General features: G+C 54.6%; 1 protein-coding gene across 1 annotated transcript; it reads left to right on the forward strand.

Moving 5' to 3' along the window:
- The first annotated feature begins 1,349 nt into the window (after positions 1-1,349).
- On the forward strand, positions 1,350-10,345 carry LOC135575479 (caskin-1-like). Its single transcript, XM_065030636.1, has 4 exons — positions 1,350-1,423; positions 1,672-1,865; positions 3,168-5,911; positions 6,533-10,345. Exons 1-3 carry the CDS (start codon positions 1,350-1,352, stop codon positions 4,082-4,084), a joined length of 1,185 nt encoding a protein of 394 aa, XP_064886708.1. The 3' UTR covers positions 4,085-5,911; positions 6,533-10,345.
- The last annotated feature ends 216 nt before the right edge of the window (positions 10,346-10,561 follow it).

The raw sequence follows: 10,561 nt of genomic DNA on the forward strand, positions 1-10,561 counted from the left end.
CCTCATTTTCCCCTCTTGTCTCCTCTCAGGACCCCCCATCTGTTGGCCCCTGTCGAGGGTTTAGATTGCGGGGTGACAGTAAAACCCTGGCAGATGTATTGTTAACCCCGTCTCCCCCCCACTTCCCCCTTTTGCCCCTCCCTCTCCCCCCTTCCCACTCAGGACAGGCGATCCGGAGGGAAAGAAGGACAGAGAGAAGAGAGTTGGAAAAACTGACAATGTTTTACTAATGCTATATTAAGAGTAGAGAAAATAATACAAAACCAATCCTGAAAGTCTCAGCAACTGCAGAGCCGGCACCTGAAGTCCTGGACTGGACTCTGCAGCCAACCGGAGCTGGATTCAGTCTCTCAGCAGGCCTCAGTTTGCAGGGACGACTAGCAAGGTCCTCTCCTAATGTCACCATAAGCAGAAGGGACGAAAAGGGGCAAAGAGGACAAGATCCTCATGATCTGCCACTTCTATATGAAGTATTCATGTGAAGGGGATGTTATACACAGTTAGTCAGTTTGTTGGTCACCTGTTTCTTGTTGCTCCTCTTGCAAGATGTGAATCTGTCCTTATCAACAAGTAAGCATTCCATTGCAATGTTTACCAAAACATGTGTCTGGTTCTCCAGGAAAAGGCAGCTAATATGAAGCTTTAGCTGACAGGCAAATTCACTGAAAGAGAAACTTGTTTTTTAATGAAACCAGGACAGCCCCCACCCCAATCCCCTCAGGACTCCTCTGATTCCCATCTGCTCCTCTCAGGACAGCTGAGCTTGTCTTTTGGGGCCCCTGAGAGCCCCCATTTACCTTCTTTTACCTACCTTTGTTGTTGTTCCCAGCCTATCCTGGTGTTTTCCATCCTTCAGGACTTACTTATTACTGTTGTGAGAGTCCGAGAGAAAATGAGGAGTGTCTGTGACTTACAACTGTCATTGTTGATCTACAGTGTTTTAGAGATGGATTCTTGCAGGATCTATTTCTGGTTCGTCCTTCACTCCTCCCCAGACCGCAGCGCTGGTCCGAGTTCCCCAGCACACGTGTGTGTGTCCAGCCGGGTACGCTGGGGGAGCGCGTCAGGGCGGGCAGACGGCTGAATGGACGCGCTGTCAGCGACTGCGGAACGAGCTGGGGCTGCTTTGACCGTGTCCAGCCTTGTGCGTGTGGTTTGTTTTCACTTGCAGGCTGAAACAGCAGTTTCCTTAATTAAAAACACCCCAACATGTCCCCCGGCCCCCAACAAAAATAACGCCAAAAATGCCACTGAAAGAAACACAGGGAGTTTTTAAAAAATTTCCTTTAGCTTTCTCCCCCCTCCACCCCTACCCTGCTGCGTTCAGTGCAGTGAATGACCGTGAGGAGATGGCTGTGGATCTGGCTGTTGAAGGGTGTGTGAAGGAGAAGGAGGTGTGTGTAGAGCAGGATTGGTGGTGGAGGTGAGTGCAGCTGGTTTGGGTGTGGGGCTGTAAATTCTTTTTGGAGGCTTCCTAGTTTCTGGTGTCACCTGCGGGGTGAAGTGTGACTCTGTGCAGGTTTGAAAGGTGCAACGTGCAGAGCTCCCTCATTTGCCACCAGATCTCCCAATCACAGAGACAGCGTTGCTGTGCAGCTGCTAAGGACAGCGCGTCTCGTGCAGAACAGCATCCTTTGTGCTCCGTGTGCGTGTTCCTCCTTTGAAATGAAGTTGTGCCGCCCGGTGTTCCACGTTACGTGTGGTACCTGCTGGGCTGAGTCTCCTCCCCGCGCTCCGGTCGGTTCCGTCGCGCTGCCGCAGCCCCGGCAGCACCGCGGCGTTCGCTGGACGCGTTGTTGGCGGAGCCGGCACCGACAATCTTGACACGTCGAGGCGCTGCGGTGGGTTTGCCTGGAAATTCCAAGGTAATTCCAAGGCAGACAGTAATAATCCCCAATTTATGTAGTAAAATTTAAAAGAGTGGAATATAAATACTGGAGCGCTAATTGGAAGTAATACCTGTAGAGAAAAAAACCTCTAGTTTATATCTACAATAAAAAATAATGTGTGCTAGTAAATTCGCCTGGTAGTAATGTAATGATAAAAATGTTAAAGTGTAAATAGATGAAATTATATAGGCATGAGCAAGAAGTAAATTTAATTTCAGCTATTACTTGGTGAACTAGGCAGCAGTTGTTCCCAATCTGAATGCTAGTTTAAAAAACACATTGTTTGGAATTCCTTTTAAATGATAAAGGCAGAAAACTAATGTGGAGTCATTGGTAGCTTCATTTGAACAACCGTTATGAAATAAACCGCAGACACGAATGACTGCATAGGAAACAAAGTGAGGAAGCTTTAGATTTTAAACAGCATTGGAAAGTGATCGGGAGTGTTTAGTATTTAAATTATAACAGAGCCACGAGATGGGAGGCAACAAAGCTCAGAACCAAACAGAGTCAAAACGTTACATTTCTTTTTTTAAAGAGAAGTATAATGGAACCACGAAGTAGTGGCTGTTTATAAACAGAGGTATTAAAAAGTTCCCAGGCAGTAATGATTCCCAACAGAACACTAAAAGATATTTAGATGTAAAATAATATTAGAAAACAGTTATGACAGTCTGAATTTAACCACAGCTTTTTTGGGGTTGTGCAAAAACATGACCGCTATTAATTACCTCTGAGTTAAAATAAAAAGACATCAAACTAGCTGTGATTAACAACAGCTAATTTTAATTTTTCAGTGTGCTATCCAGTCCGGCTTCTCCCTCCAAGGGCGTGGTCTGAGAAAGCCACACCCCCAACTCCCCCCCCGTCCAAGCTCCGCCCCTGCCAGTCTGTGCCCTCCCCGAGGCGCGTGTTCCTTACAGACCCCTCCCAGCAGCATAATGCATCGAAGCCCCGCCCGCGGCTCCACCCCTAAACTCAGCCCCTGCTAAACCACGCCCCCTCAGAGCACGTGCTGTACAGAGCCCACCCTACTCTCGGCTCCACCCCTCCCTTCCTAAGCTACGCCCTCTTTGGGCGTGTCCTTCTCCGTACCCCAAGCGGCTCCTCCTATGGGGGTGTGACACACGGAGGCCCCACCCCCTGCCCAGTTCCCCCAGGTGGGCCTCCCAATGGGCGTGTCCTCCCAGTCCACGCCCCTCAGCACGGATCCCACCCCCGTGGGTGGGGCTACACCCAGCTGCGCGCGCGGCCCCCCCACCCATACGTGACCCTAAGTAACCCCATGGCAGCCCTATGGCTGCCCCACAGGTACCGCTACAGCAGCCCTGCTCCTGCCCCGCAAGAGCTCCAGACACGCCTCTGCAGAGCCCCCACAGCAGCCACTTCAGTGCCCCACAGCTATCACCGCAGCCGCCGCATCGCGCCCCACGGCCGCCGCTGCGGGACCCCTGGAGCCCCCGGCCCCACACCCGCCCCGCAGCCCCACAGCGCGCGGTCTGGCGGCCGCGGTGCCGGTGAAGCCACGTGCCGGCCGCGGCCGGAGGAGCCGCCGGTTTTCCCCCCCGCACCCCCCGATCGCTGCTGCCGCGGCCGGAGGAGCCGCCGGTTTCCCGCCCACACATCCCCCGATCGCTGCTGCCGCGGCCGGAGGAGCCGCCGGTTTTCCCCCCCCCACACCCCGATCGCTGCTGCCGCGGCCGGAGGAGCCGCCGGTTTCCCCCCCCACATCCCCCGATCGCTGCTGCCGCGGCCGGAGGAGCCGCCGGTTTTCCCCCCCCATATCCCCCGATCGCTGCTGCCGCGGCCGGAGGAGCCGCCGGTTTCCCCCCCCACATCCCCCGATCGCTGCTGCCGCGGCCGGAGGAGCCGCCGGTTTCCCCCCCTCACACCCCCCGATCGCTGCTGCTGCCGCGGCCGGAGGAGCCGCCGGTTTCCCCCCCACATCCCCCGATCGCTGCTGCTGCCGCGGCCGGAGGAGCCGCCGGTTTCCCCCCCACACACCCCCCGATCGCTGCTGCTGCCGCGGCCGGAGGAGCCGCCGGTTTTCCGCCCAGCCCCGACTCTCCTCCTTCCTCCTCAATCGCCGCTGCCTGCCGCCACGATGTCTTCTCTTCCGCCATCTTGTTTCCCCCTTCTGCGCTCATTCGCTATTTTATACCGAGGGAGGGAGGAGGCGCTCGCTGATTGGCTGACAGTGTCAGCCTCGGAAGTCGTCCATTGGCTCATCCCCACGAGGGGTTCTCCGAGGGGGTGGGAGAAAGGCGCTGATTGGTCACCGTGTCGCTGAGGGGAGGAAGGCACTGATTGGTCACTTTCCGCCGAAGTTCGCCCTCCCAGTAACAGGCGCTGATTCGCTAGCGCCCCTGAGGTAGAAAAGGCGCTGATTGGTCGGCGTTTTCTCGCCGACGTTAGCCCACAGCAACGAAGCGCTGATTGGGCAGCGCGGCTGACGGGGCGGCTCGGCCATTGGCAGGAGGGCGGGCGGGGGGCGGGACCGGGCGGGACAACGAGGTAATAAATGGGGCGGGGCAGAACGCGCGCAGGACCAGAAAAGCGGAGGCGGCAGCGGTAGCGCGAGCTCATCGCCCGCCCCCCCGCGGCGGGAAACCGGAGAACGGCAGGAACGGCGGCCGGAATCAGTTAACGGGGTGGGTAAGGGCGGTAATTATCGTGCGGGTGTTAATTGGGGCTCGGCGGGTTAATGAGTGACCGGCGGGCTGGGGTGTATCTGGGGGTTTTGATCGGAACTGGGGTTTTAAAGCCGCGGGTTTGGGGGGGGGGGGGGGGGGCGGGGGCGATTAAGGCTCCCGGAGCCGCTTTAGCGGCTTAAATCTTTGTGTTGAACGCGGGAGGAGCCGGTTCGGGGCTTTTCTCAGCAATCGGGGCTGGTTTGGGTCCAATTCGGCTTTTAAAAGATGTTTTTACGTAATTTTTGGGTGCCGATTTGTGCCAGAAGGCGCCTTTGAAATCTGTTTATTGAGGGTTTATCAGGAGAATTAAAGTTTAAAGCTCGGGGAGATTTGGGGCTTTTCCCCGGGATTTTGAGTCCAAATCGTTTTTTTTAGAGCCCTTATTTATTTAAATTGTTATGTTTAAAGGGTTTATTTGAGGTTTTATTTGGAACATTTTGGGCGGGTTTGAGGCTCCTAAGATTTAATTGTTGGTTTATTATTTGATTTATTATTTCACTGCGGTTCGGGGCTCCTGAAGACGCTGAGTTGTTTCAATTATTTAGCGCTGTGAGGAGCCGTTTTGGGGCCGTTGGGGTCTAAATCGGCTTTTTAAAAGGTTTATTTAACGCGTTTAAAGTTTGAGGGGCCGATTTGCGACTTTAAAGCTTTTTGAATCTACTTATTGATAAGAATTTATACAATAGATTAATATTTAAAGCCCGGGGGGAGATTTGGGGCTGTTTCCCAGGATTGCGAGTCCAAATGTGTTTTTTTCTGTTAACCGCTTATTAATTTAAATTATTATATTTAAACGGGGCTTTTTGAGGTTTTATGAGGGTTTTTTTGAGCATTTTGGGCGGTTCTGAGGCTCCTAAAGCCGCTTAATTGTTTAAATTATTAATTGTTAAAATAATGTAAGTAGTTGTTGAAATAAGTGTGTAAGTTATTGTATTTAAAGCCGGGAGGGGCATTTCGTTGCTTTTTGGGGGGTTTTAGGGCTGAATTCACTTCATTGAACGTGTCTAGAGCTGGGGGTCCCAGATCTGGTGCTGATTTGGCCCCAAAAAAAGCTTTAAAATCTATTTATTTATATAATTTACTGAATTAATATTTAAGCGGGAACATGTTCGGCTTTTTTAACCCGCCGCCATTTTGTCTCCCCCGTCCCGCTCTCCCTCACGCTGAGGGGGCCGAGGAGACGCTCGCTGATTGGCCGGTGCCGTCTGGCGGGAAAGCCTCCCCCGGCTCAGCCCCGCTCGGCTGTCTCCGAGGGAGAGAAAGGCGCTGATTGGTCGCTGCCTCTGAGGAGAGAAAGGCGCTGATTGGTCGCCGCCTCCCTAAACCCACGTAATTGTTTACATTCCATTTTAAAATTTATTTCTATATTTTAATTTAATTTAACTTATTTTTAATTTAATTTAAATTTAAATTATTAAAGTTAATTTTAATTTAATAGTAAATATATAGACTAAATCAGTATAGCAATATGCTACTATAAACGATATGATGAATAGTAGAAATATATAATATATAATCTGATATAATTAACTGATCAACTAATACTCATTGATATTATGTAATGAAATTTATAATTAATATATAATGGCATAATGATATCTATAATATACTATTGTAATGATATTCATTAAATATTAATATATATTATATATATTATGTATAATTACTATGTAATGTATCTAATCTATTTTTACATATATATCTTATATAAAGCTGTGAGGGACCATATTTGGGCAGGATTTTGAGATTTTTAAGGCTGTTTGGTCTCAAATTCAATTTACTTCATTTTGGGGCTGTTTTTAGGATAATTTGTGCTCAAAGAAGCTTTCAAGATCCATTTTTTTGGCAGTTAATTTGCTCACTCGGTTAATGTTGAAGCGGGGGGATTTGGGGCTGTTTCCCAGGACTGTGACACAAATAACGGCCCTTTCCTTCCCTTTCCCACTGCAGCTCCTGCGCAGAGAACAGCGACGGCAGCCTGGCCACGCCCCCTCCGGCTGATCGCGCCCCCCGCTCCGGCTGACCGCGCGTGCCCCCCCCCCCCCCGCAACTCGGCTGACCGCGTGCCCCCCCCAACTCCGGCTGACTGTGCCCCCCTGCCCCCCGGCTGATCCCGTGCCCCCCCCACTGCACTCCTGCTGACTGTGCGCCCCCCCCCACCTCCTCCGGCTGGCCACATCTCCACTGCACACCATGGCGGGGATGGGGCGGGGGGGGATCACAAGGGTCTATGGGGCGGTGTGGGGGTCAGGGCGGCTGTGGGGTCAATGGGGTTGTTGTGGGGTGAAACACCCCTGAAGAGGCTGAACCCCCTACAGGTGAGTGACCCACACAGTGCCCCACAGTGCCCCATAGCACCTCCATTCTGCCCTACGGATCCACAACACTGCCCCACAGCACCCTATAGCTCCTGCTTGCTATCCCACAGCACCCCATGGCTTCTCCACTCTGCCCCATATGTCTACAGCAGTGCCACAGAGTACCTCATATGTCTTCCACTCTGCCCCATGGGTGCAGAGTGCTGCCCTACAGCACCCTATAGCTCCTGTACTCTGCCCCACAGATCCACAGTGCTGTCCCACAGCACCCTATAGCTCATTTGGCCTATAGACCCACTGTACTGCCCTACAATGCCCCATGGCTCCTACACTCTGCCCCATAGACCCACAACACTGCCTCACAACACCCCATTGCTCCTGCACTCTGCCCCATGGATGCCCAGTACTGCCCCACAGCACCATATAGGTCCTGTACTCTGCCCCATATATCCACAGGAGTGCCCTGCAGCACCCCATGGCTCCTGCACTCTGCCCCATGGATGCCCAGTACTGCCCAACAGCACCATATAGGTCCTGTACTCTGCCCCATACATCCACAGGAGTGCCCCCCAGCACCCTATGGCTCCTGCATTCTGACCCATGGATGCCCAGTACTGCCCCACAGCACCATATAGGTCCTGTACTCTGCCCCATACATCCACAGGAGTGCCCCCCAGCACCCCATGGCTCCTGCACTCTGCCCCATGGATGCCCAGTACTGCCCCACAGCACCGTATAGCTCCTCTACTCTGCCCCATACATCCACAGGAGTGCCCCCCAGCACCCCATAGTGACTCTACTCTTCCCCATAGACCCACAGTGCTGCCGCACAGGACTCTACTCTGCCCCTTAGACCCAGAGAGCTGCCCCACAGCAGCCTGTAGGTGCTGCGTTCTGCCCCATTGGTGCAAAGTGCTGCCCCACAGCGCCCCACACCTCTGTCCACCTGACCACCCTTCCCTCTTGACTGCGCCTGCACTGCCCACTATGGGTGGGTCACAAGGGTCTATGGGGCGGTGTGGGGGTCAGGGGGGCTGTGGGGTCAATGGGGTTGTTGTGGGGTGAAACACCCCTGAAGAGGCTGAACCCCCTACAGGTGAGTGACCCACACAGTGCCCCACAGTGCCCCATAGCACCTCCATTCTGCCCTACGGATCCACAACACTGCCCCACAGCACCCTATAGCTCCTGCTTGCTATCCCACAGCACCCCATGGCTTCTCCACTCTGCCCCATATGTCTACAGCAGTGCCACAGAGTACCTCATATGTCTTCCACTCTGCCCCATGGGTGCAGAGTGCTGCCCTACAGCACCCTATAGCTCCTGTACTCTGCCCCACAGATCCACAGTGCTGTCCCATAGCACCCTATAGCTCATCTGGCCTATAGACCCACTGTACTGCCCTACAATGCCCCATGGCTCCTACACTCTGCCCCATAGACCCACAACACTGCCTCACAACACCCCATTGCTCCTGCACTCTGCCCCATGGATGCCCAGTACTGCCCCACAGCACCATATAGGTCCTGTACTCTGCCCCATATATCCACAGGAGTGCCCTGCAGCACCCCATGGCTCCTGCACTCTGCCCCATGGATGCCCAGTACTGCCCAACAGCACCATATAGGTCCTGTACTCTGCCCCATACATCCACAGGAGTGCCCCCCAGCACCCTATGGCTCCTGCATTCTGACCCATGGATGCCCAGTACTGCCCCACAGCACCATATAGGTCCTGTACTCTGCCCCATACATCCACAGGAGTGCCCCCCAGCACCCCATGGCTCCTGCACTCTGCCCCATGGATGCCCAGTACTGCCCCACAGCACCATATAGGTCCTGTACTCTGCCCCATACGTCCACAGGAGTGCCCCCCAGCACCCCATGGCTCCTGCACTCTGCCCCATGGATGCCCAGTACTGCCCAACAGCACCATATAGGTCCTGTACTCTGCCCCATACATCCACAGGAGTGCCCCCCAGCACCCCATGGCTCCTGCACTCTGCCCCATGGATGCCCAGTACTGCCCCACAGCACCGTATAGCTCCTCTACTCTGCCCCATACATCCACAGGAGTGCCCCCCAGCACCCCATAGTGACTCTACTCTTCCCCATAGACCCACAGTGCTGCCGCACAGGACTCTACTCTGCCCCTTAGACCCAGAGAGCTGCCCCACAGCAGCCTGTAGGTGCTGTGTTCTGCCCCATTGGTGCAAAGTGCTGCCCCACAGCGCCCCACACCTCTGTCCACCTGACCACCCTTCCCTCCTGACTGCGCCTGCACTGCCCACTATGGGTGGGTCACAAGGGTCTATGGGGTGGTGTGGGGGTCAGGGCGGCTGTGGGGTCAATGGGGTTGTTGTGGTGTGAAACACCCCTGAAGAGGCTGAACCCCCTACAGGTGAGTGACCCACACAGAGACCCACAGCAGCCCATAGCCCCTCTGCCCTATAGAGTCACTGCACCCCATAGCTGCTTTTACTCTGCCTCATAAATGGACAGCAGTGCTCCACAGCACCCTAAGTCTCCACTGTGCCCCATAGACACACAGTGCTGTCCCACAGCACCCCATATCTTGTTCACTCTGCCCTATAGACCCACAGTGTAACCCTACAGCACCCCATAGTTCCTCTGCCCTATAGATTAACAGCACTGTCCCAGAAAACACCATAGCTTCTTCCCACTAGCCCATAGGCCAGCAATTCTGCCCTACAGCGCACTAGCTCCTGCACCCTATCCCATAGACCCACAGCAGTGGCCCACAGATCCAGTCTGCCCTATACAGCCACAGCACTGCTCTGCAGCACCATATACTTCCAGCACTCTGCCCCATTGATATGTAGCACCCCACAGCTGCTGCATTCCACCCATAGATCGACGTTCCTGGGTCCCCTCACCCCACCAGCTGTCCTGGGTTGCGATGCTGCACGGGGCCCTGTGCACAACAAAATGAGGACAGCATGGCTGCTGGGCGCCACCCTGCTTGGAATCCGAGATGGCTGGGGGGGGAGGGCTGGCAGCCATGCTGGCACTGCCGGAGGGGCTGTTGGTCTGCGCCGTGCTCAGGCGGCAGCTCCCGGCTGTATCGGCTGCTCCTGTGGCCCTGCACCCTGCCCATGGGAACAAGGTGGCTGCCCTGATGGGCGTGGCCATCTGGGCTGCTGTGTCCCTGCTGGTGGGCGGGGCCATGGCTGTCATGGCTGCCAAGCCTGTGCTGGAAGGGTGGGGCTGAGGTGGGCGGTGCCTGCCTAGGGTGGCCATTTTGGGGTGGGGCCCAAGGTGGGTGGTGGGGCCTGTGACTCTGTTTGCCCCTGACGGCCATCTTGGAAAAGGGCAGCACTGTGCCGCTGCCATCCTGACGTTGCTCCCCCAGGGCCATGTTGGGGGATTTTTAACCTGGTTTTGGGGCCAATTCTCACCCAATAAAATTAAATAATGTAAAAAAACCTTAAGCATTTGGTTTCTTCCATTTCCAGTGAAGGATTTGGGGGTGGGGTTTAGGGTTGAGGGTGGGGCTGAAGGTGTGGGCAGGGCCACTGTCAACCCCACCTCCCTCCCAAGCTCTCCCCAATGTGCCTTCCCAAAGGGGTGTACCCTAATCAGGCCCCACCCCCTTTCCAAGCACCTCACCCTCCCAGCTGGGCTCCTCCCCCTTGACCCAC

This window comes from Columba livia, chromosome 15 (assembly GCF_036013475.1).
Source record: "Columba livia isolate bColLiv1 breed racing homer chromosome 15, bColLiv1.pat.W.v2, whole genome shotgun sequence".
In the NCBI taxonomy this organism is placed as follows: domain Eukaryota; kingdom Metazoa; phylum Chordata; class Aves; order Columbiformes; family Columbidae; genus Columba; species Columba livia.

Coding starts and splice junctions, on each gene's coding strand:
- LOC135575479 (XM_065030636.1), top strand. CDS start 1,350: ATGGCTGTGGATCTGGCTGTTGAAGGGTGTGTGAAGGAGAAGGAGGTG. Junction 1,424..1,671: donor GAGCAGGATTGGTGGTGGAG/GTGAGTGCAGCT, acceptor TTTGAAATGAAG/TTGTGCCGCCCGGTGTTCCA. Junction 1,866..3,167: donor GTTTGCCTGGAAATTCCAAG/GTAATTCCAAGG, acceptor CGTGACCCTAAG/TAACCCCATGGCAGCCCTAT.